The sequence below is a fragment of the Bufo gargarizans genome, chromosome 3 (genome assembly GCF_014858855.1).
Source record: "Bufo gargarizans isolate SCDJY-AF-19 chromosome 3, ASM1485885v1, whole genome shotgun sequence".
NCBI classification, from domain to species: Eukaryota; Metazoa; Chordata; class Amphibia; order Anura; family Bufonidae; genus Bufo; species Bufo gargarizans.
In genome coordinates, this window is record NC_058082.1 from 484,548,349 (window position 1) to 484,574,195 (window position 25,847).

Below are 25,847 nucleotides of genomic sequence, written 5' to 3' on the forward strand. Positions count from 1 at the left end.
ATGTCTTCTCTGCACACTGGCGTTTGGTTGCTGCTGGCGTGGGGACTGATACACACAGCTTCATCCTCTTACTATGGTAAATCCTAATTATTCCATTCATTACTCACTGTTATGTTATGTTTGATATACCATTATATATACATCTTTAGTAGTCCATGTGCATTATACTTACAAACTGCCTGGCCCCATAACAGACATGTTGAGGGGACATCACGGTTTGTGGTTCCATAGATCAGCTGCAGGAAACTCCTCACAGGTATCTTCTGAAATGTGAAGCTGTGGATGCACGTACAGTCTGCTGAGATTCTGCAGGAAAGTTGTTGGAAATGGGAATTTTCTGCACTTTCCAAGCTTTGATAAAAGAAATCCAACATTGCGTCTCCATAAAACAATCTTTTACTGGTCACTTCCTAAAAAGATCCATAAAGGGCAAAGTCACATGCTACGCGTTTCAGGCATCACGGCATCAGGCTCTATAGTATGCTGATTGACAGTAAATTAGGTCCTTGGTTTTTCAGCCTGTGGTATTTAACCCCAGTGGTGGAATATATCATGCCCTGCACTTCCAAACTTTAGCTTCATAAAGTTGCAAAATTGGGGGTTATTTGCTAAAGTATTTTGAGACATTTAGTATTTTTAGCCCACTCTATTTTTGAAAAGTGGATAAAAGTGGGAAAGTGTTGTGGTTAGCCTGCCAAGCTGATTTAAGCCAGATTTATCAATTGCGACTTTTTAAAAAGTCCCAAAAATTGTCACGGTCTTTCTCTAGCAAAAGGGTAGAGTAGGAACAGGAAATGTACCCCCACTTCCTACTCTACCCTTTTGCTAGAGAAAGACTGACAATTTTTATGACTTTTTAAAAAGTCACAATTGATAAATCGTCTCTCGAGAGACGGAAGTTTCAGATGTATCAAAAATTGTGTGATATTTAATACATTTAGTGCAAAGTACTACATTGCAGACTCCTACAAAGCTGACTTAAAGGGTTACTGAGTTTTAAGAAAACGTTTGATAGATTGGAAGTAAGACGAGACAGAGGGGATATGATAGAAACTTTTAAATACATAAAAGGAATCAACAAGGTAAAAGAGGAGAGAAGATTTAAAAGAAGAAAAACTGCTACAAGAGGACATCGTTTTAAATTAGAGGGGCAAAGGTTTAAAAGTAATATCAGGAAGTATTACTTTACTGAGAGTAGTGGATGCATGGAATAGCCTTCCTGCAGAAGTGGTAGCTGAAAATACAGTGAAGGAGTTTAAGCATGCATGGGATAGGCATAAGGCTATCCTTCATATAAGATAGGGCCAGGGGCTATCCATAGAGTTCAGTACATTGGGCAGACTAGATGGGCCAAATGGTTCTTATCTGCCGACACATTCTATGTTTCTAGATCATAGAGATGAATCAAAAGTTTTGATCGGTGGGGGTCCGAGTGCTGAGACCCCCGCCAATTGCATGAACAAGGAGAGAGAAGCACCCATTATCACGCTCTTCTGTCTCCTGCAGCGAGGAGAGACATTGGGCCAGATTTATCATTACACTTACATCTTACTCTACTTTCACATATGTCCAAAGTCACTTCTGGCCAAGTCAGATTTATTAATGGCCCTTTAAGACTGTGATAAATGTGGTTTGACGGTAGCAGTTTATCCTTCAGTAAGCGGCTTTACAAAAGTCGCACGTCTTTACGAAAAAGTCGCATGTTCTATTAAAATTCGCATAAGATAAGCATAGTCCTCACTGGAGTGAAATTGCACAATTTTTTTTAACTTTTTTGATTCATTTACATAAGACAACACTCCCACTTTCAGAAAACTGGCGAGCATAGCGCAGAGCCAATAAAAGGCGCAAATTTTTGTACAGTTTTAGCGATTGCACAAACATTTGTGACTTTTTCACTACATTATTTTGACTTGAGCTAATGATAAATCTGTCCCATTGTGTTTTGTGCTGCACTGCAGTATTGCAGGCCGGGCCTACATCTGTTGCCCCTTGCCTATTATGGGAACTACCGTACCATGCGATCCCCTTAACTGTAATCATTATATCCCGTACTTACAGTATAACTACCGTACCCCCATGTGAATGTACCAGGATCTGGTAAAGGTTTCAAGTTTCACTTGACCCATGTCCCTCCTGACCATTTTTTTTAGAAAAGTGGACACCATTGCATATAGGGAAAAGTTGCAAATTGTTGCGCAAAACGGGCCTTGTGCACAGTTGTGTGACCTTTCTATGACAGCAAACAGGCGTCATTAATGAATCCTCTCAGGGCTTAATTAAAGGGGTTGTGTCACTTCAGTAAGTGGCATTTATCATGTAGAGAAGGTTAATACAAGGCACTTACTAATGTATTGTTATTACTCATATTGCTTCCTTTGCTGGCTAGATTCATTTTTCCATCACATTATACACTGTTTGTTTCCATGGTTACAGACCACCCTGCAATCTATCAGTGGTGGCCGTGCTTGCACGCTATAGGAGAAAGTGTCAGCCTCTCTGTTGGCTGGGACCACAGGAGCTCACATAGGCTGGTGCTTTTTCCTATATTGTGCAAGCACGATCACCGCTGCTGGATTACAGGGAGGTCTGTAACCATGGAAACGAGCAGTGTATGTGATAGAAAAATGAATCCAACCAGCAAAGGAAGCAAAATAGAAGTTTTGAAAAGCAGAAAGGGGGAAATTTCTTTCATACGAGACCACGCCTAAATCCACCCAAAATACATACACATCCAATCCCACCAAGTCCCCTTAATGCCCCTACATAGTAATTATTCCCCCTTTGTACCACCACACAGTAGTTATGCCCACATTTTGCCCCGTCACAGTAGCAATACCCACATTGTGCCCCCTCAAGTAGTAATGCTCACATGTGCCCCCTTCACAGTAGTTATGCCCAGATGTGCCCCATTCACAGTAGTTATCTCCAGATATGTGCCCCCTTCACAGTAGCAATGCCCACATTGTGCCACCTCACAGTAGCTAAGCCCATATTGTGCTCCCTTCACAGTAGCTATGCCCAGCTGTATCCCCTTCACAGTAGATATTCCCACATGTGCCTCGTCACAGTAGTTATGCCCAAATTTTGCCCTGTCACAGTAGCAATACTAACATTGTGTTCCCTTCACAGTAGTAATGCCCACATTGCGCCCCTCACAGTAGCAATACCCACATGCACCCCCTTCATAGTAGCTATTGTGCCACCTTCACAGTAGTTATACCCAGATATGCACTCCTTCATAGTAGTTATGCCCAGATATTTGCCCCCATCACAGGAAGAAAAAAAAGGCAGCTGGGCTGAATGGTGAAGCAGGGAGCGGACGGTTCCCTGCTTCACCATCACAGGCAACTGTCTCTGTGTCCTATGGATGTATGGATGCCAAGACAGCTAAGAGCAGGAAATACCTCAGCCATTCCGTGACTGTGGTACAGCCACTGAAATCCAGGACTGTCCTGCCGGATCCTGGACGGTTGAGAGGTATGCTAGTGCACTGTACATTATTGAGGGATTTATCAAAATTGGTATAAAGGAAAATGTCCCAATTAGATTGATCCTTTCATTTTCCAAAGAAGCTCTGAAAAATGAAAAGTGGAATCTGATTGGTTGCTAGGGACAACTGAGCCAGTTTTCCTTTGCACCATTTTTTTTAATTAATCTCCCACTATGTGTACATGTAGAGGCAGATGACTAGGCCGGCTGGCTGGGTCCCCCTCGCCCCTTCTCTTAGAGGATACAGATGCTATGGCTGCTACGTGGGAGCTTTATCCTTGTGGACTCCACTAATGAACTGAACGGGTTCAGGGAGAGAGATTACATTTATAAGTGTTTGGTTTTGTCATTTCCATGTAAACATCATGTGTCCTTATGACTGTTGTAATTTTCTCCTTCATTTTATTTCGCAGATGGAATTGAGGAAGTGAATAATGACTTTATTGAAGGTTGTGCAAAGGAAGCCAAACACCTGGTAGATACGGCCTATAAAAACACCCGCCAAATGTAAGCAGACGTACAGGGAGGCGGTGGGTGATGCAGGCTGTGGTTTTACAAGTCCAATATATGACGATAACGACAGCATCCAAACCTAGAAAATGCTGCAGGATGCTAGGAATTTATGCCGCTATCCCATATAACTGGTTTGTGAAAATGATGTGTAAAGATGTGCATACAAACTATAGGGCAGGTTTAGAAAACTGTATAGTAAGAGAAAAACTCTTTGTTGCCTATAACAACCAATCACAGCACAGCTTTCATTTTCCAAGAGCAGAATGCAGAAAGAAAGCTGTTTTGTGATTGGTTGCTATGGGCATCAAACACAATTTTCCTTTTAGACAGTTTCATAAATCTCCCCAATATTTTCTCTCACTTTCACACTTCATGTGAGAAAAATCACACATTTACATTACCTTCTATTCATTTTCTTGTGTCATAGTTAATGAAACTATTTTATGGAATGGAAGCATATATGATAAGTGTTCTCAAATGTCAGAACCAGTGCCAGTCTTTAGGCTGGTCGATGCATTGTGCAAGTTTCTATTGATGCCCTCACACATGATGTGTCATATAGTGCCTGAACCAAACACTCATTCAGTGCCCAAATACCATTGGAAAAGGCCCCAAATAACACTCAGTGGGAAGATTTACTAATCCTGTAAGTGGTGTAAACCTAAAAAAGGTGGTCTAGATCTGCACCAGATTTATCACAAGGGCTCAGGCAGGGATAGACTATTGGGTGGCTTAAAGGGAATCTGTCAGCAGATTTGTACCTATGAAACTGGCTGACCTGTTACATGTGCGCTTGGCAGCTGAAGGCATCTGTGTTGGTCCCATGTTCCTATGTGCCCACATTACTGAGAAAAATGTTGTTTTATATATTTGCAAATAAGCCTGTAGGAGCAACGGGGGCGTTGCTGTTCCACCTAGAGCAGTTATGGCGAACCTTTTACAGACAGAGTGCCAAACTGCAACCCAAAACACACTTATTTATCTCAAAGTGCCAACACGCACTTTAACTTGAATACCAATATAGTATATCTTCCATGTACTTTATCATGTAGCTGTAATAGCCTGCCTACATTCAGTGCACTGCCCTGCGCTGATGAATGGCAGGAAAAGTCTAAGACATACTGGTACACCATACCAGGGAGCGGGTGCCCACAGAGAGGGCTCTGAGTGCCACCTCTGGCACCCGTGCCATAGGTTCGCCACCACTGACCTAGAGGCTCAGCTCTCTCTGCAAGAGCCGCTCCTCTGCACTTTGATTGACAGGTCCAGGCAGTGAAAACTTCATCACATCCGGCCCTGTCAATCAAAGTGGAGAGGTAGCAAAAAATCCCAGCAGACGCTCTTTGTCTTTAAAACATCACTTTCTTTATTTCATCAATGCAGATACATATTGAGGACGCGTATCGGCCCGCCCAGCCTACATGGCCGATACGCGTCCTCAATATGTATCTGCATTGATGAAATAAAGAAAGAGATGTTGTGAAGACAAAGAGCATCCGCTGGGATTTTTTGCCAAATTTCCATTGTAGTGATTCCTTTCCCGTGCCGACGAACTGGAAGTCAGGTGCTGACCATTTTTACAAGTAATCAAAGTGGAGAGGGGGCGCAGCAGCTGCAGAGAAAACAGAGACTCTAGGTGTAACAGCAACACTCCCGTTGCTCCTACAGGCTCATTGTATGTATTAAAACATTAATTTTCTCTGCAATGCGGACACATATGAACATGGGACCAACACAGATGTCTTCAGCTACCAAGTGCTCATGTAACAGGTCAGCAGGTTTCATAGGTACAAACCTGCTGACAGATGCTCTTCAATTTGAAACAGTTTTGGTAGGAAGTAGGTAGGAAGTGTTTAAAGATTAGGCCACGTCCTGTTCCCATGAAGACACACTTCTTTTCTGACAATCCATGTCTCCATGTCAGGATAGGGACAGATCATTTCTCTAAACCTAGATGTGCCAAACTTTGCCACATCTTGGTGCAATTTACTTAGAGTTGCAACCTTTACCAACAAAAAATACTGGCTAAGTAAAGCCAGACCTCAAAGGGGTTGTGGGGGCATGGCTTGACATGGAGTGTTAAGTCGCTATGTCATAATGTGGCTCCCAGTAATAATAGTGCCTCCATTAGTGCCCCCCAGTAATATTAATGCATCTATTAGTGCCCCCCAGAATTCATAAGGCCCCCATTAGTGCCCCCAGTAATAGTTATGCCCCCCATTAGTGCCTTCCAGTAATAGTAATGCCCCATATTGCCCCCCAGTAATAGTAATGCCCCCATTAGTGCCCCCCAGTAATAGTAATGCCCCCCATTAGTGCCTTCCAGTAATAGTAATGCCCCCATTAGTGCCCCCCAGTAATAGTAATGCCCCCAGTAGTGCCCCGCAGAATTACTAATGAACTCACCTCCTCCATTTGATTTTGCCACTGTGAACACTCGTTGCTCACTGGAAGCTCGGGACAGGAACTGCGCTCCAGCGTGATGATGTCTCACAGTTCGTGTCCTGCACATCCAGTGAGCAGCGGTTTTCACCGCGGCGTGATTAAATGGAGGTGAGTTATTATTATTTTTTTTTCTTAACTCCTGCCCCCATCAACCCCCCCCCCCTTTTGTGTTAACGGCTGTACTAATGAGCACTCCACATTGGAAGTCCTCATTAGTAACAGCCCTTATGGAAAAAGGCTGGCAATTATTATTGCCAGTAGAAAAAGAATTAAAGGTAAATAGTAGCTTAGCGGCTCAACCAAGAAACCAAAAAAGGACAGGTGCACACCCCACGGCACCCCCAATGCCGTAGCAAAAATAATAAAAAAGTCGATATAAGAGCGGGGGACACTCAATATCTAACAATATATGGACTACCACAATTGCCCAAATAGCATAAACACTTTCTTCTCTATATACAGATATTGAGTGTCCCCCGCTCTTATATTTACAGTAGAAAATTACTGGCACTGGCAGGGGCATTAAAATTCCAGTTTGGCCGGTGAGATGCCGGCCAGGTGGCAACCCTGTTTTCTCCAGAATCTAGGTGCACTGACTGACAAAAAGATATAATAAGAAACCACTCCGCACAGAATTGTCAATCTGCTTAGACTAACAGGATAGTATTCCAGGGGGACATTCACTGTGACTACCGTTTGGAGAAGCTAACATGTCATTCTACTACCTAGCTTGAAAGAACGCTTAAAGAAGAAGATAGTTGAGGCTCGCGACCTCATGGCTTACTTCAAGCAGCCCGTTGCAGGAAGCAGAAACGCCATACGAGCTGCCGATTACATGGGCACTACTCTGGAGCTTCTGAGAGGAAAAGTCAAATACTTTTATGACCGTCCTTTCAATATTACAGGTACCAAGTCCACTATTAATAGGTAAACCACCTGCGAATGAGGGTTTACATAGCTTTCATTATATTTTCCCAGCTCCTGTCTAAAGGTCCTCACACACATTAAACTATTTGAACCTATAATTTTCGGTGGGAATGGCTGACATTCTAATTCAGGCATCAGCAATCTCCGGCACTCCAGCTGTTCAGAAACTTCAACTCCCAGAATGCTTCATTCACTTCTATGGCAGATAGAAGAGCAGCCAATCATGTTTGCATGCTGGGAGTTGTAGTTTCACAGCAGCTGGAGTGCCGAAGGTTGATGATCCCTGTTCTAATGTGTATAGTGAGCTCCCAACGCTCCACCAACAGAGTAGACTCTGGAGTCCTCAGGGGAGAGAAGGACCAGGTGATTGGAATTTCACTGTAGATCTGCATAAAGCTTGTTTGTATGGTGATCCGTCCTTTAAGCCGGGTTCACACATAAGCGTACCCGATAAGCGCTGTTTACAAGCGTGCTTATCGGGTGTTTACATATGTGCCGAGGAGACAAGCAAACGCCCATTGTCGCGCGTTCCCGCTAGGTCTATCTGCGGGAACGCCGACAATGCGCCCCAAAGAAGCTTCTGTACTTCTTGGGGCATCGGGCGTTTTACAGGCCACCCCTTTAACGCCATAATGTGTGAGGGGATGTATGCAGCGGGCCTCTGCAGTGGCCTGGGCCCGCTCCATACACAGCGGGTGGCGGCTGTATCATACAGCCGACACCTGCCTGCACTGACCGGATCGCGCGGCCCCTGTCATTTAACCCCAGCGTTGATTGTGGCACCTGTGAGTGAAGGCAGAGGGATGCGGCTCCCTCTGCCTTCCGATTGGAGCCTCCGCAGTGAAGTTGCAGGGCTTCCTATTGGTTGCCATGACAGCCTGGATGCTACTGAAGCGATCCTGGCCTGCCATGGCTTTCTCCATACTGAGCTAAATAAAAAAAATAAACATATTAGGTATCACTGCGACTGAAAATGTCTGAACTATTAAAATAAAACATTTACTGTACAGTGAACGCCGTATTAGATAAAAAAAACATCTTGTCCCCCTAAAAATCAAATAACAGTGATCAAAAAGACTTGCATACCACAAAAATGGTACCAATAAAAAAATACAACTCGTTACGCAACTAAACAAGCCCTCCTACAGCTCTGTAGACCGAAATATAAAAAAGCTATGGCTGTCAGAATATGACAATGCATTTTTTATTTTGCCACTCAAAGAATTTCTTTCCCGTTTTCCAATAAAAGATATGGAAAATGAAATGGTGGCAATAAAAAATGCATCTTGTCCTGCAAATAAAAGCCCTCAAATAGCTATGTGAATGGAAAAATAAAAAAGTTATGGTTATTGGAATGTGGGAAAGAAAAATCCAAAATGAAAAAATGAAAATAGGCCTCGACCTATGCCATGATTAATGTAAAAAAAAAAAAAAAAAAGAAATCGTATAGTACATGGCAATACCTTTCTAACAAAGCAATAACCAGCCCTGTACCTCACATGGGTCCAGAGATCTCCACATTTACTGCTCCAGTTGCTCTGCTAGATTATGTTCAGCTGGCAGCTCAGTAGGTGTGTCCTTTCTGCCGCAGCTCTCTCCCTGTAACTGCCGTAGCTTCTAACAGAACATATGGCTGTGCAGTTGAAGATTTAAAATGAGTGCGTGCCACCGGCTCAGTGAGATGGACAAAAAATATGGAAAATAAAAAACTTCAGGTGGTGCTATACAGATACATTTTTTTGAATAGCTCACTGGCTATACAACATTTTTAATTACATGCAATTACAAAATTATTTAGATACAGGAGCTGGTTTAAAAAATGTAAACTGTGCTTTGTGACCCAACCCCTTTGAGTTGACTTTTTCATTATTGTCAAACCTTGTATTTCAGATCTACTAACAAAGAAACAGATTGACACTATATCTCAGATATCAGGCTGCACAACACAAAACCTCCCAAAAGCTTGCCAGAACAGTCAATATCGCACCATTACTGGAGAGTGTAATAACAGGTGAGAGGCTATCACTAAGGTCACCCAATTAAAATCAGAGTTAGAAATTCTCCACTGGAAGTAAATTCATTTTCGTCTGACTGTTTTCAGGAGAAATCTCTATCTTGGTGCTTCCAACACTGGGTTTACGCGTTTGCTGCCTGCGCAATATGAAGATGGTGTGTCTCTTCCTCGTGGCTGGACTGAAAATCGTATGATTAATGGATTCCGTCTCCCTTTGGTAAGAAAAAAAAAGTGGTGGTTGCGCTCCTCCCCGGGACAATGTTTCAGTGAGTCAATTAATAACCAGGTGTCCAAAATATGTTACTTTGTGGTTAAAAGGGATGCAAATGAGCTCTTAACAAGCTCTGCCTCTGATGCCACCAGATGTAAGGTATCCTAGAAGTCAATGTTCGACCCTTTAAATAGGCCTTGAGACACGACTTGGATAATAAATAAGCCAACATCTCATCTGCAGACAACTGTTTCGGGGTAATTGCCCCATAACAGCGCAGAGAGTCTTGGCTTAACTGGGTGAAAGGTCAGGATTTGGGGGTACTTTGTGGTTGAAGCTCACAGCTATATTTTTAACTAGGCACGTCAAGTATCCAATGAAATCGTAAGATTCCCAGTTGAAAATATCACCCTGGACAGTGGCCGAGCACTTATCTTCATGCAATGGGGACAATGGACAGATCATGACCTTGATCTCTCGCCTGAGACTCCTGCAAGGTCAACTTTCCTTGAAGGTATTGATTGTGATACCAGCTGTGCAAGAGAGCCCCCCTGCTTTCCACTCAAGGTAAACAATGCATTTTAACAAGCTAAGGGTCCTTTTTATACAGGTGGCGATGGATGGTACAGAAATTGGATCAGTGTTTCTTTAAGGACCTTCACATGGGCAGATTATTGCCCAAACGAGTAGCAGCATGAACGATAGGATTATTTGTGTGGCTGTTTGTTTTACATTATCGTTGGCAATTATTGTTATGTCAGCATTAAGATCCAATCAGCTAACAAATGGGTGATTGCTCACTGGTTGGCTGATCGGCCTTTTACACAGGTCAATGATTGGCAACAAACCTTTTTTTTTTGCAGATATTCGGCCTATGTAAAATCATCTAGTAGTACAGTGAACCAGCGCCCAATTTAGCACACCCTCTCTGATTTTTCTGTGACAGATTTGCAATTTCTTTTTATTCTAAGCCAGTCATCCCCAACCAATGGCTCAAGAGCCAAATGTGGCTCACTTGGCCCAATTGCGATATGAGCCCCAGACTTGCAAAATTGCAGACATATCCTAAACTCCATACAATGCCATTTTCCATCGTATAATACCTATTTTCTTTACTATGCAGCATGTGTAATGTGATGTACTATTTGTTTCACTTTCTTTGCTTCAGCCAGTCTGTGCTCAAAGGGAATCAGAAAATAACCTATTATTTAAAGGGGTTGATATTGATGATCTATCCTTATGATAGGTTATCGATATGTGATTGGTAGGGGGCAGAATCCCAGCACCCCAGACGATCAGCTGTTTGAGGAGGAAGTGGTGCTGTGAGTGCTGCAGTCTCTTCCTGGGCCAGTGATGTCACGTTCATTGGTCACATGGCATAGGCGCAGCTCAATCCCATTCAAGTAAATAGGGAGAGCACAAAAAATGGAGACCACAGCACTTCTTCAAAGAACTGATTGGCAGGAGTGCTGGGTGTTTGACCTAACCAATTGGGTTATCAATAGTACCCATAGTACAATAACACCCGAAAACCACTTTTAACTCAAGTTTTTATGTTAAACATATTTTTTAAAGAATTTTGGGTGATTATTCTCATTTTTTTATGTCACTATATATAAAAAAAACTGGCCACTAAGCCTAATAATGGGCACCAATGGTCTGTACAGATAGTTTTTCATCATTATCATCATAGACAGGATTACAGAAACATAGAAACATAGAATGTGTCGGCAGATAAGAACCATTCGGCCCATCTAGTCTGCCCAATATACTGAATACTATGAATAGCCCCTGGCCCTATCTTATATGAAGGATGGCCTTATGCCGATCCCATGCATGCTTAAACTCCTTCACTGTATTTGCAGCTGCCACTTCTGCAGGAAGGCTATTCCATGCATCCACTACTCTCTCAGTAAAGTAATACTTCCTGATATTACTTTTAAACCTTTGCCCCTCTAATTTAAAACTATGTCCTCTTGTAGCAGTTTTTCTTCTTTTAAATATTCTCTCCTCTTTTACCTTGTTGATTCCCTTTTATGTATTTAAAAGTTTCTATCATATCCCCTCTGTCTCGTCTTTCTTCCAAGCTATACATGTTAAGGTCCTTTAATCTTTCCTGGTAAGTTTTATCCTGCAATCCATGTACTAGTTTAGTAGTTCTTCTCTGAACTCTCTCCAAAGTATCAATATCCTTCTGGAGATATGGTCTCCAGTACTGAGCACAATACTCCAAATGAGGTCTCACTAGTGCTCTGTAGAGCGGCATGAGCACCTCCCTCTTCCTACTGGTAATGCCTCTCCCTATACACCCAAGCATTCTGCTAGCATTTCCTGCTACAGTGACAGATATAACCTATATATAGATAACACAGATTCCACCATTCACAATATGTGATGGTCACATCTTATGAACTCCGTCCTGACCTCTGCACAGGTCACAGAGCATGCCTAGAAAACTCTCCCATAAAAGTCAATGAGGTCCCCTCCTGTCCATTGTATGTATGGCCCACGGTGGCTTCTGTAAAGTACCGTATTTTTCGCCCTATAAGACGCACCGGCCCATAAGACGCACCTAGGTTTTTGAGGAGGAAAATTAGAAAAAAAATATTTTTAACCAAAAGGTGTGCTTTTGGTGGGTTTGAACTAATGGCGGTCTGTGCATGACACTATTATGGGGGATCTGTGGATTGTGGATGTGGCGCTGTTATGGGGTGAGGGATTTGTGGATGGCACTGTTATGTGGGGGAGCTGTGGATGGCACTGTAATGTGGGGGATCTGTGGATGGCATTATGATGGGGGGTCTGTGGATGGCATTATGATGGTGGGGGGATCTGTGGATGGCATTATGATGGGGGGGATCTGTGGATGGCACTGTTATGGGGTGGTGGATCTGTGGATGACACTGCTATATGTGTCATCCACAGATCCCCCCCATAACAGTCCCATCCACAGATCCCCCCATCATAATGCCATCCACAGACCCCCCCCATCATTATCCCCATTCACAGATTCCTAGGGAGGGGCTGTAGTAGGCGGGAAGAGCGGTGGGGCAGTGCAGGCACTGTACTCTGGCCCCACCGCTCAGTATGTACTGTATTATACGTAGTGTTAATCATCAGATCTAAACTGAATAATGACGCGCTCCCCCTGCTCCCCATGTGCTTACTGGTATACATGTCATGCTCCTGTAGTAAGCACTAGCAGCTAGCAGGCAGGCCGGGCGGCCGTAACTCATTGAGGTCACGTGCCTGCTCTGCCTACTTCATTCATAAAGTAGACGGAGCAGGCACGTGACCTCTGTGAGTTACGGCCGCCCGGCCTGCCTGCTAGCTGCTAGTGCTTACTACAGGAGCGTGACATGTATACCGGTAAGCACATGGGGAGCAGGGGGAGCGCGTCATTATTCAGTTTAGATCTGATGATTAACACTACGTATAATACAGTACATACTGAGCGGTGGGGCCAGAGTACAGTGCCTGCACTGCCCCACCGCTCTTCCCGCCTACTACAGCCCCTCCTCCCTCCTCACTAATACATCGCAGTCTGCGATGTAAATTTACAGCATTCGCCCCATAAGACGCAGGGGCACTTTTCCCCCACTTTGGGGGGGGGGGGGGGGAAGTGTGTCTTATGGGGCGAAAAATACGGTATATCGCTAAATGCTGTTAAGAACTGCTCAGGCGATATGGCTGCCCCCATAATCATGTTCAGTAAATAGAATTTAAAAAAAATCTGAAAATAAAAACAGATTCTAAAAGAAAAGGATATGTCGCTATCGGTTTTTATCAGGTAGAGCAAATCATAGACGACACACTCCTAAGAGATAACATCTAAATGCCCTGGCCATACAGACGTGCTGAGTTCCAAGTTTCACATTTAATATGCCTCTACTACATTTTTTTGTGGAATGTGTCTCCTGATAATCATGCACAGTTGACTATGGTTTGGTGAGCACTGCGAGGCACTACGTTTAGAGACGTTGACTGTTTAATCTGCATTTGAAGTTTTTCTATAAGCTACTATTGTTTGCAGCATTCATAGTTATATACACAAATCAGATCTGCCATTATCTAAACTATCATATTGGCGGGGTCTGACACCCGGCACCCCTGCCAATCAGCTGTATGAGGAAACGGCGTGCATAGTGCGCACGTGCTGTCTCCCTTCTGTCTTCCTGCTCACCACTGTTGTCTATGGCAAAGCAGATACAGGCAGGAAGGGAGACAGCACATGCGCACTATGAACGCCGTCTCCTCATACAGCTGATTGTCGGGGGTGCCGGGTGTCAGACCCCCGCCATTCTCATATTGATGACCTATCCTAAGATCCGAGGTTACGTCATCAATATAGGAGAACCCGGAGAACCTCTTTAAGCCCCTTTAATCACAATACAAAGTAGAACTCTGCATTAATTTCTCCTTTGGGATGCTGCAGAAAAATCGAACATTTGGTACAGAGTATGGGAGTCCTAGAAGGAAAACACTCTCTGAAAAGCTTTTTATGAAGGATACTTCTAGCAAAAAGGGAATGTCTAAAGTGGCAAACCCATTTTAGCCAAGGGCCATGTCGAAAGAAAGGAAGAAGAAAGCCCATGAATTATAATGTGGCATCTTTAACTTTTTAGGGGCACACAAAATAAATTGTGAAAGAAGAACTACATTTTAAGATTAGCAAGCAACATTTGGTATTTTGAGATTTATGCACAACTTACATTGTTTTATCCGGTGTCTATTCTTGCCTGTAGATTCCACCAAATGATCCTCGGTTTACAAATCGCAGTGACTGTATCCCATGCTTCCGCTCCTCTCCTGTGTGCACCCCGGGATCTCCAATCCGTGAACAGATAAACATTCTCACCTCTTTCCTCGATGGGAGTCAAGTGTATGGCAGTGATCTGCCACTGTCTTTTGCACTACGTAATAACACAAATCAGTTTGGACTTATGGCCATTAATCAGAACTTCACGGATAATGGGCTTGCATATCTTCCATTTGAAACTGTAGAAGAAGACTTCTGCGTCCTGACGAACAGATCTGGAATCCCTTGTTTCTTGGGAGGTATAAATCTGACATAGTTACAAAGTTAAAAAAAAAATGGTGAAACAGTGAAAAGTGTTCAGTATTGGATTGGTCTACTCACAAGTGCTCATTTAGGCTTCTAGATGTGACTTCAACATCTACACCCCCGATAACCATAAAATGTTGTAAACTCTCTGCATGTTCTCATGATTGACCCTTAAAAACGCAGTACATGCTCTGCTCGCACTGGCATCATGATTTCCGTTTTTATAGGAGCCATGAGGGATATGATGGCTCTGTTAGGACCACTAATGATCTGCTTGACGGATCTCTTTTTTTCTTCATTGACTTATAGTAAGTTAGTGCTGTTTGTGTCAGGTATCAGTTTCGACTGTCAAAAAGCAACTATAGTCTCAAGGGAGTGTGCCTATAGTGACACTGCACTTTCACAACAGATGCACATTCATCCAACAGTTTTCTCCCGTGTATGGCCAACTTATAGTGGCACTGTAGAGTAAAGAGTTCACGGCACTCAAATATGGAGAACTGAAAAATTAAATCTTTATTGAAGTCACCCTTAATTTTTTATATATGGGGCCAACGTTTCAGTCCCTCCCGGACCTTGTTCTTGGCCTGTAGTAATCATCGAGTGAGGTGGCGTGGTGGCCACCACACTCCGTGATTACTACAGGCCGTGAACAAGGTCTGGGAGGGACTAAATCGTTGGTACCTATATATTGAAAATTAATGGTGGCTTCAATAAAGATGTAATTTTTCATTTCTCCATATTTGAGTGCCATGAACTCTTTACTCTACAATTTTGGGATATCTTCCCATCACTGAGCACCAAAGTATACTTACAAGTGGAGTGCCAGCCATTTGATTGCACTGCACACTTTTGTGGCACTGCACACTTTGGGAAAAGTCTTGATTAGTGGGGGTCTGAGTGCAAACACCCCGAGCAAAAGCAAGAACGAGGAGAGAGAAGCACTCACATAGTGTTTCTTTTCTCCTTGGTGAAGCTAGATAAACTCAATAGAAAGTCTATAGGTGCCTATGTCAGCCGTGAAGGAGAGAGCGCACACTAGGTAAGTATGTATTTCTCTTCCTCATTCTGGAGTCTTAGCACTCGGACCTACACTGATCAAAACTTGATAATATTTTGCTATAACATATCAAAAGTTTTCCCAAAGTGCAGAGCCATTTTAATCTGACCATACACATGAGAAAACTGTTGGATGAATGGGCATCTGTTCTGAATGGGAAAGGGGAGAAAACCATTGCAAGACACCTATGGAATGCTGCTTACCTCCCTGAGGAACAAAAGGATAGAGCAGTTGGAAATTAACATGTCCAATCTCTTTTTCTGTTGGCATCTGCTGTCAGAAGAGAGTTGGAAGGCCCTCACACGCATTACATGGTTGGCCGATTCAAACAAAGAGGCCAGCTTAACGCAAGTGTGAATATAGCTTACATTCTTATCATTCTCCCTAGAACCATGTTTGAAAGCCTAGGCCCGATAATGTGACTTTTCTAATCTACTATTTTATTATTATTCAACGGTTCTCATGACTCTCTCAATTATCATTGAATATCTTCTTTATTAGACTATAAGATCCTTTATTTCATTATTTGTAGGAGACCCCCGTGTCAGTGAGCAACCTGGTCTCACTGCCTTTCACACACTCTGGGTACGTGAACATAACCGCATAGCTACAGAACTACGGAGGATGAATCCGCGTTGGTCTGGTGAGACCTTGTATCAAGAAGCTAGGAAGATCGTAGGGGCAATCTTGCAGGTGCTATATTTTTATTTATTTATTTATTTTTAGTTTTTGTACATTCTTTATAATTGACGTTTATATTTTTTCCCATATTACAGAAAATCACGTACAAAGATTGGCTGCCTTTACTGTTGGGATCAGAGATACAAAAAGTTCTCCCTAGATACAGAGGTTACAATGAGTCTGTAGATCCAAGGGTGGCTAATGTATTCACTATCGGGTTCCGCATGGGCCATACTCTCATACAGCCAATCATATATCGTCTTGATAAAGGCTATCGTCCCTATGTTCCAGAGCCACAGACCCTCCTACGCTTGACTTTCTTCAATAGCTGGAGAGTGGTCAGCCACGGTAATATTTCCATGTCAGATCAAACAGTATAACGCAAAATGTACATTTACAATGGTGTATAGCATGATGAAAACAAGCTTGTGTTACTGAGATTGATATCAAAGTTAAGGATTCCTGTGTGTAACATTTGTGGATTTTTCCCCTGCATATATGGACCGTTATTTCTTACCATAAGACATGCCCATGTCTCCAAAATCCTCTGCTAATCAATCTGTATAGCACTTATACACAGATTGAAATCCACTGTATAACTATGGAGTTAAAGAGGACCTGTCACCTCTCCCCTATATATTTGGAACCCATTTGGAAAGTCTTCAGACACTTACATTTTTTCCCATTCTTTTATGTTGAAGCCATGTGAAAAAAAAAGCAAGTCCCCCCCCCCCATCAATCTGCACTCAGTACCTCATAATGAGAAAGTTGAAACTGAATTTTAGATTTTTTTGGAAATGTATTAAAAAGAAAAAAGAAAAATTTCACATGAACATTAAGTATTCAGACCCTTTCCTAGGACACTTAAAATTCAGCTCTGGGGGTCTCCCATTTTGCTTATCTTTCTGATGTTTCTCCACCTTGACTGGAGTGCACCTATGGTAAACTCTGTTGATTGGACATGATTTGGAGAGATACATCCCTGTTTATATAAGGTCTCACAGCTGACAATGAATATCAGAGTAAAAATTAAGTAATATGGAGGAAATAACTGCCTGTAGAGACCAGAGACATGTGAAAGGTAAAATTAAATTTCTGCTGTGCTGAAAGTTCCCAAGAGCACAGTGGCATCCATAATTCTTAAATGGTAGAAGTTTGGAACAATCAGAAGCCTTCCTAGAGCTGGTCACCCCTCGAAATTAAATAATGGTAATGGAAAGGACTTGTTAAAAAAGGTGACCAAGAACCCAATGGTCACTCTGGCTGAGCTCCAAAGATCCTGTGTGCAGATGGGGGAAACTTCCAGGTCACCCATCACTGCAGCACTCTACCAATCTGGGCTGTATAGCAGAGTGGCCAGAAAGAAGCCTCTCCTCAGTAAAATACACATGAAAGCCCACCTGGAGTTTGCAAAATAGCACCTAAAGTACTCTGACTGCAATAAACAAGATTATTTGGTGTAAAGAAACCAAGATTTTACTTTTTGCCTTCAGTTCTAAGCATCATGTGATGTCTGAAGGAAACCAGGCACTGCTCACCACTTTCCCAATACCATCCCTTCAGTGAAGCATGGTGGTACCAGCATCATGCTCTGGGGGTGTTTTTTCAGTGGCAGGGACAGGGAGAATGGTAAGGGTTGAGGGAAAGCTGAGTGGAGAAAAGTACAGAGATATTCGTAATGACAACCTGATCCAGAGTATGATGGACCTCAGACTGGGCTGAAGGTTCCCCAATGACACAGCCAAGAAAACACTAGAGTGGCTTAGGGACAACTCTGTGAATTTCCTTGAGTGGCCCAGCCATCTCTGGACAGACCTAAAAATAGCTGTCCACCAACAGTCCAACCTGACAGAGCTTGAGAGGATCTGCAGAGAAGAATGGCAGAAAATCCTTAAGGAGGTTATGCTATGATTGATGTAAAAAATAAAAATCAGACATAGTACATGGCAATACCTTTCTGTGTACCTCACATAGATCCTTAAACCTCCACATTCACTGGTCCAGTTGCTCTGCTAGATTATATTTAGCCTAGCAGCTTAGGGAGTGTGTCCCTTCTGCTGCAGCTCTCTCCCTGTAACTGTAACAGCCTCTAAAAGAACATATGGCTGGTGGTAGTTAAAGGTTTAAACTGAGCATGTTCAACCAGGTCAGTGAGATGGACAAATAATAAGCAAAAGAACAAACAACAGGATATACTTTATTGAACAGCTCTCTGGCTATGCTACATTTTTAACCACAGGCAATTGCAAAAGTATTAAGATTCAGGTGTTGGTTTGAAAAATGTAGAACATATTTCGTGACACAACCCCTTTAAATCTAGCTGTACTTCATCATACCCAAGAAGACTGGAGGCTGTAATCACTGCGAAAGGTGTTTCAACTACGTACTGAGTAAAGAGTCTCAATACCTAGCGTATGTCAATGTAAAATTTTAGTTTTTCCTTTTTAGTAAACAAGCAAAGATTTTGAGCATTCTGTTTCTCAATTTCTCATTATGGGGTACAGAGCACAAAATGATGTGGAAAACTTGATTGTTTTTAACATTTTAGCAAAATAGTGCAATATATCAAAATGTGAAAAAAGTGAAAGGGTCTGAAGACTTCCCGAATCCATGTAGTAACAATTTTTGAGCATTTATTCTTATGAATCAATGTAGTGCTATACTTCGATTATTCTTACTAGAAGTTTCTAATTGAATTGGATGCTCCAGAATTATTATTACATGGGGAATTCAAGTAGTTATTTAAACAGACATGTTAGGAAAGATGACAGGTTCTCTTTAAATTATAAGATTCTGGCATCCTTCATCCAAATTTATGTCTAGTCAGAGGCAAGATGACTACTATAAAGATATATTTAGAGGTCAATCGGCATGGAATGGGGGACCAAAACCAAACGGGGTTAAAAAGTGAATATTTACATGGACTAAGCACATTTGTGCCCCAGCAAAGTGGTAGTCACTTTTCAAGTCCAATTAACAGTTCGACTAACAAAATACATTTTCTGCGCTAATATTTGTGACTTTTCTGGACATAAAGACCTGAACATTCAGGAGCATCCTGTTAAACAATCTCACATGTTGCACGCAGGTGGAGTTGATACTCTTCTCCGTGGACTGATGGCAAATCGAGCAAAACTTAATCGGCAAAACCAACTGGTCGTGGACGAGATAAGGGAGCATCTCTTTGGGCAATTGAAACGTACTGGGCTTGATTTACCAGCCCTAAATTTGCAAAGGGGCCGTGAGCATGGTATACCAGGTAATTACTGTAGATTTTCATCTGTGAGGGGTATGACATGCAAGCAATCCTCAAATACTTAATTGTTTTTCCCAGGGAGAAGTTTTACAGTACATGTCAAAAATAGAAAGCAAGCTTAACTTACCTCCACCAATCCTGCCAGGTCCCCGCTGCTCCATCTCTCCTGTCCCAGCTTGACACACCAGGAAACATCTTAGCTTGTGATTGGCCGAGTGGAGCTTTTCTGGTATTTCTGGCGTTATTGAGCTGAGACAGGAAGTACAGAGCAGTGGGGACTGGAGCAACATCAGAATGGCAGCATCTGGGATCGGTGGAGGTAAGTAAAGCTTTTTTGCTATTTTTAACATATATTCAACAGTAAGCTGCTCCTGGCTGTATCTATTCTCTTTGCTGAGTATCTGCTCTTTCTGCTAGAGAGTGATAGAGATACCAGCAGGAAGGGGAGGAGGTTGGCAGACACAGATTGCACTGTACTAGACTTTAGATATGGGAGAGAGCAGACAAACGGTAGTCTGCAGGGAGGGCAAGGTAAAATCACACAGAGTGTGTAGAGAGACGGCAAAGAAGAAAAGAACCAAGGCTCTGCAGGCATAGGAAGGGGGAATCACACAATCCTCAGCATCAATGTCTGCAAGCACATGGGAGATATCCCTCATGTGCTGTAGAAGAGTAAATCAGTACAGAGCTGAGAGCTAGTGAAAACAGCAGAATCCTGGCCACACAGACCTCACATCCAGCAAGTATTAGTGGGAGGGACATAACACTTGATAAAAGTCTAATTGCAGATTGCACACTGCATATTAGGAAGTTGTAAAATGAATAAAGGAATGAATATTGCAACCTGAAATGTAGTGAGACTTTTAACCTAGCAGTAATCACTAACGTAAACTAATATTTTTCCTTGCCAAATTTGTCCATAGCCTTTGATACAAGTTGTTGTTATTGACATGTAATTTACACAATTTGTAGGAGCTTGGTAAAGTGTTAATGATCAATTCAGCAGAAATTTTAAGTGTATAACAGAAAATATCTGTATTGTATTAGAACTTGAACACATTGTTGGAAATGGCAAGCTGAGTGTAGAATTCGCAGGACTTATTGCTCAATATGTTAGGCTGAAACTTCTAAACCTAAGCACTGGACTGTTTTAATTCACGCTTTCTGAAATTCCGAAGAAATCTCTGTACTTAGGTTCGGTGGATACGTTTTTGTTATTTTTTTTTACAAAATCAAATGATTAGCTTAGAGCAGTTTTCCTCAACTTGAATCCTCAGGGCCCACCTGCTGCTCATGTTTTCAGGATTTCCTTAGTATTAAGCAGGTGATATTATTAGTGTCAGTGCGTCAGGACTTACCACGTGGGATGTTCTCAAATCATGACTGGTAGGTGGGCCCTGAGGACTGAAGTTGAGGAACACTGGTTTGAAGGTTCTCTTGTGAGCATCAAGAACATTTCTAAACCTAATTATTTATTTTTAGTTGATGAATTTCAGCTCATTAAAATCAAGAATAGATTCTACCTCCTGATGTCCTACAGTATAAGTGATATATGACACGAGGACTTGGAATGAATACTGTAGTGCTGCAATAAATTATTGCTTTGTGTTTGAGACCAAAATCTAAAGAGGTTCTAAAACCCACCGAATTTTCATTTTATAAATATTTTAATATTTTGGGGACTTTTGAAGGGACCTGTGAAGAGACCACCTCCCACCTGCTTCCCGTTGCTCTGTTCGGACTCTATGACTTCTGGGCTGTCTTCAGTCTGCAGCATAAATATATGTACCTGCGTGAACTTTTAATCCACAACATGTCAATTTATGCTGCAGATTTTCACCATGAAGTTCACCCTTTTCAATGAATAGGGTAAATCTGTGGCAAATCTGCAGCAAAATAAGCTACAATCCACATGTAACATGTGGGTTTTGCAGTGTATTAATGGCGGATTTTGCCATGGAAATGCAACACAATCATAGCAGAACTCACCTGCAGAAACACCATCCCTTGTGGCCGCACCCTTAACACAGATCCTGAACAGCGTCTGAAATAACGTCCGTTTAAGAGCTTATGCACTTGAGCGTGTTTTTTTGTCCGCATCCGATCTGCATTTTATGTGGGTCAGATGCGGACACATTCACTTCAACAGGGCCCCAAAAGATATGGACAGCACTCTGTGTCTGTCCGCATCTGTATGTCTGTTCCATGGCCCTGCAAAAAAAAAAAATCTTGTCCAATTCTTGTCTAGTTTACAGAAAAGGATAGGACAGTTCTACAGAGTGCAGGACGTTCCATTCCGCAAAATGCAGAAGGCACATGGCCGGTATCAATGTTTTGTGGATCCGCAATTTGCGGACTGACTGAGAATTGTGATATTTTGTCTAGCACATCAAAATTCATGAAGACCAAGGAATTTATGCATGCAGCTAATACAAATATAAAACGGCAGCATCGTATATATTTCTTTTATGACACTTTTATTACGTCTTATAGGTGCATCAGTGATTTTGTCACCTATGGGTTTCATAAATCTTGTACTGTTCCTAAATATGGTATTTTTTTTATGTAGGATACAATGCCTGGAGAAGGTTTTGTGGATTTTCTGCACCAAGGAATGTGAATGAGTTAGCTGCTGTGCTGAATAACAGGGAGCTGGCCCAAAAGTTCATAAATCTGTATGGCACACCTGAAAATATCGACATTTGGGTTGGCGGGGTTGCTGAACCTTTAGTTCGTAATGGCAGAATTGGGCAGTTGCTTGCATGTCTGATTGGCAACCAGTTCCGTAGAGCTCGAGATGGAGACCGGTAAGTATATTTAGAAAACACAAAAGCATTTCAATGAGGTTGCAAAATATTAAAAAGGAGGATTGGAGGACTGTACAAGGGAGTGGGGAAATATTCCCTAATATTTCCTTAAGGCTTCTTTCACACAAGTGTATATGCAATGCGTATATGGTGCGTACTTTGTGTACTGGAATCCACTGCTAATATTTATGAATAGGGCTATTCACATGTGCATATGATTTCCACCAATATGTGAAATACACAGCCCTGTCCTAGTTTTGTTACAGAAACAACATCACACCTATATATTGTGTATGGTATTATAGAGAGGTCTCAATCAGTTGCTCTGCGCTGTAATATTAGACACAACCCACGGACAGGTGTGGAAGAAAGCAGTCATATGTTTTCTTTATCCCGAACAACTCCTTGTGAAATATAGTGTGAAATATAGTTATTTGAAAATATTTTTTATTTAAATATCTTATATGACCGCAATTTGCTGATTTACAGGTAATTTAACCAAATGGTTATGTTTCATAGACTCCTTAATTATTTTTCTATGTAGGTTTTATTATGAGAACCCAGGGGTGTTCACCTCCTCTCAGAGGAATGCGATCGAGGCAGGGACATTTGCACGTGTCATCTGTGACAACACTGGGATTACTGAGGTTCCTCGAAATGTCTTTTTGGGCAATCAATATCCTCGTGATTTTGTAAGATGTCAGAATATTCCAATCCTGGACCTCAGACCATGGAGAGCAACCTAAGATTAAAATGGTGAGCTTGCTTTTAAGTTTACAAATATTGTTAGTTATCTGAAATACAAAAAAATAAAAATAAAGGCAATGCAAATTATTTATCTTTAACCCAAACCCTAGGCAAGAAAATTGTCAAAACAGAAAAACGGGGAATGGAAAATGTATAGAGGGAAACCTCTCCAAAAGTCCAAGTTTTTGAGAGGACTACCCCTTTATCTAGGACAGATCTGAGAGGACCATCCTTCTAGTAGACCAGTTTCAATGCAGTTTTGGATGGTTGTCTCACAGAGGCTTTTACTGTAATGGGTTTTGATGTTGTTATTATTATGAATATACTTTCTCCTGAATCCATTGTTGCCAACAGTCTTGAATTTTTAGGCACAGTCCTAGTAAATTCTGGTTGTCCCAAATGGAAAATGGGCAGGGCATATGTGCACCACACTCATAAATGGATAACCCCAGGTGGGTTTGTCATGTCCCAAATTTACTAACTACAATGTTGGTATGTATGCAAATCAAGTTATGGTTTAGGTAAATTGCAAGAAAGCAACTCCCCAATATGCATCTATTGATTGCTTTTAGCAATAGGGTCCGAGTCTGGGTATACATTAAATAAAGGTACTCTGAACCCATCATCAGAATACGAGATGCTACCTGCTGTCAGGTGTAGGTGAAATAGGCTTGACATGTGCTTAACATCGAGAAGGGTTAAGCTCCAACATTCACTCTGCCTTGTATAGGGTATTTAGACACAGGACTATGACAGCAAACATAATTCCATGCCCATACTATCAGAAATCTATATATGACTTTGGTTTTAGAGCTTATAGAACAGTCAAGGTAAAAAATCAATTCTCTCCTCTATATTATCAGACTTTTGATTTTACCTATTAAGGCTACGTGAACATCAGGGGCCAAATTTCAGTATTCTATTCGAGCGATCCCATTCACTGTAATGGGGTCCATTGGATTTCTATTATGAACACGAGCATTTTGCTGGACAAAACACTGCTGCAGATGTGGAACCTCCGACATACCCATGTGAACCTAGCCTTACAGAGGTTGTGCAGGGGGTTTATATTGATGGCCTATCTTCATCGTTATCCCATCACCCCCGCCGATCAGCTGTTTAAAAAGGAGGCGGTGCTTGTGCTGCTTCGTCTTCAAGATTACACTGCCCATCATCTCACTTGAATGAGGCGAGAAGTTGTACTTTTGAAGTGGAAGCAGCTCTTGCCCGAGCGCAGCCTCCTCCTCCTCAAACAGCTGATTGGCAAGGGTCCCTGGAGTCAGAACCCCTGTCGATCTGATATTGACGACTCTCCTGAAGATAGGTCATCAATATAAAGCCCCTGCACAACCCCTTAAATTAGCCTGACCTAAAAAGATTGCATTGATTCTGTCCATGTTCAAACCTTTTGTAGAAGCTGCATTGGAGAAACATATTAATATAAAAAAACATCATATATAGAATGTTTATACTAATTAGAATGTATTCATTTTAGCTTTTTTGTTTTTCAGATAACCATTACCATCTCAGAACTGGAGATAACCAGAACTCACCATATATTCCCCAGCCATATATTCCCCTGTATATAGCTCCACAATTCCATGTTCTATTGCTGTCTTTAAAACACTGAGGGAGATCTATCAACGGAGTGTAGCTATAGTGGGTGTAGATTTGGCATCTGGGCCATGGTGTTTGTCGTGACCCCAAAGCCCTTCTGCCACATATGAAGACACCAATATTATAAATGGCACATGGTAGGTGAGGCTCTTTTACAAATTTTGTATTGGGGCCCAAGAGCTTTAAGCTACACCTCTGTCTATAAAAACTAGTGAAAGGGAAAAGTTGAGCAGCTGTTCATATCAACCAGTGACATTTCATCGGTTATTTTTCACAGGCCCCTAGAAAATCAAAGCAGAAACCAGATAAGTTGCTATGGGCAACTGCTCCCCCTTCTCTTTGTATCACTTTTGATAAATCTTCCCTACAATTCCTAAGCCTAAATAAGCTTCTTAGTTATAAGGATTGTATATCGTTCTTGCCTTTACTATATATATTATATATATTAGTATTCAATACTTTATAAATGCTTATGCTTTTCCAGAATTTTCTAACATAAGAAACATTGTGCAACATTACAAATAATTTCCAAATAAAAATATTACATTTGAACAATCTTTTTACGTGTATTTTCTTTATGCAAATAGTGCAATATAATAATATATGTATGCATTCTGTATATATATACACACACACACCATATATATTTTTTGCTTTATAAAATGCACCCGATGATAAGATGCACTTAGGTTTTAGAGGAGAAAAATAAGAAAAAAACTATTTTAAGCCAAAAGCAGTGTTAAAAAGTTAAATAAAATAACAGAATAATATTTTACACTGTTATGAGGGGTCTGTTGCTTACACACTGATATTGTACATCTGCTACTGACACACTGTTATGGAGGCAATCTGCGAATGACGTACTGTTATGTGGTGGGGGGATCTGCAGATGACTGTTATGTTATGTGACTATACCTCCCCTCATCCTTAAGAATGCATCCTGGCCCTGCATATTATTCTGTACCCATGTACTATGCCAGGATGAGCTGTTTCTGCCTGCTGCGCTAAGCTA

The 25,847-nt window shown here is 41.8% G+C and overlaps 1 protein-coding gene across 1 annotated transcript; it reads left to right on the forward strand.

Annotated features, from left to right (window-relative positions):
- On the forward strand, positions 1-25,392 carry LOC122932447 (myeloperoxidase-like). The gene is made up of 13 exons (XM_044286849.1): positions 1-76; positions 3,906-3,999; positions 7,180-7,355; positions 9,268-9,388; positions 9,479-9,608; positions 9,963-10,169; positions 14,348-14,660; positions 16,260-16,420; positions 16,504-16,756; positions 19,497-19,667; positions 22,234-22,471; positions 23,016-23,227; positions 24,730-25,392. The coding sequence occupies exons 1-12, from the start codon at positions 1-3 to the stop codon at positions 23,215-23,217; spliced, it is 2,142 nt and encodes a 713-aa protein (XP_044142784.1). The 3' UTR covers positions 23,218-23,227; positions 24,730-25,392.
- The last annotated feature ends 455 nt before the right edge of the window (positions 25,393-25,847 follow it).

Bases quoted from the DNA above. Each gene is read 5' to 3' on its own strand.
- LOC122932447 (XM_044286849.1), top strand. From the start codon at position 1: ATGTCTTCTCTGCACACTGGCGTTTGGTTGCTGCTGGCGTGGGGACTG. The intron at 16,421-16,503 runs GTGCTATATTTT...CCCATATTACAG, and splicing joins TCGTAGGGGCAATCTTGCAG to AAAATCACGTACAAAGATTG. The intron at 16,757-19,496 runs GTAATATTTCCA...TGTTGCACGCAG, and splicing joins CTGGAGAGTGGTCAGCCACG to GTGGAGTTGATACTCTTCTC.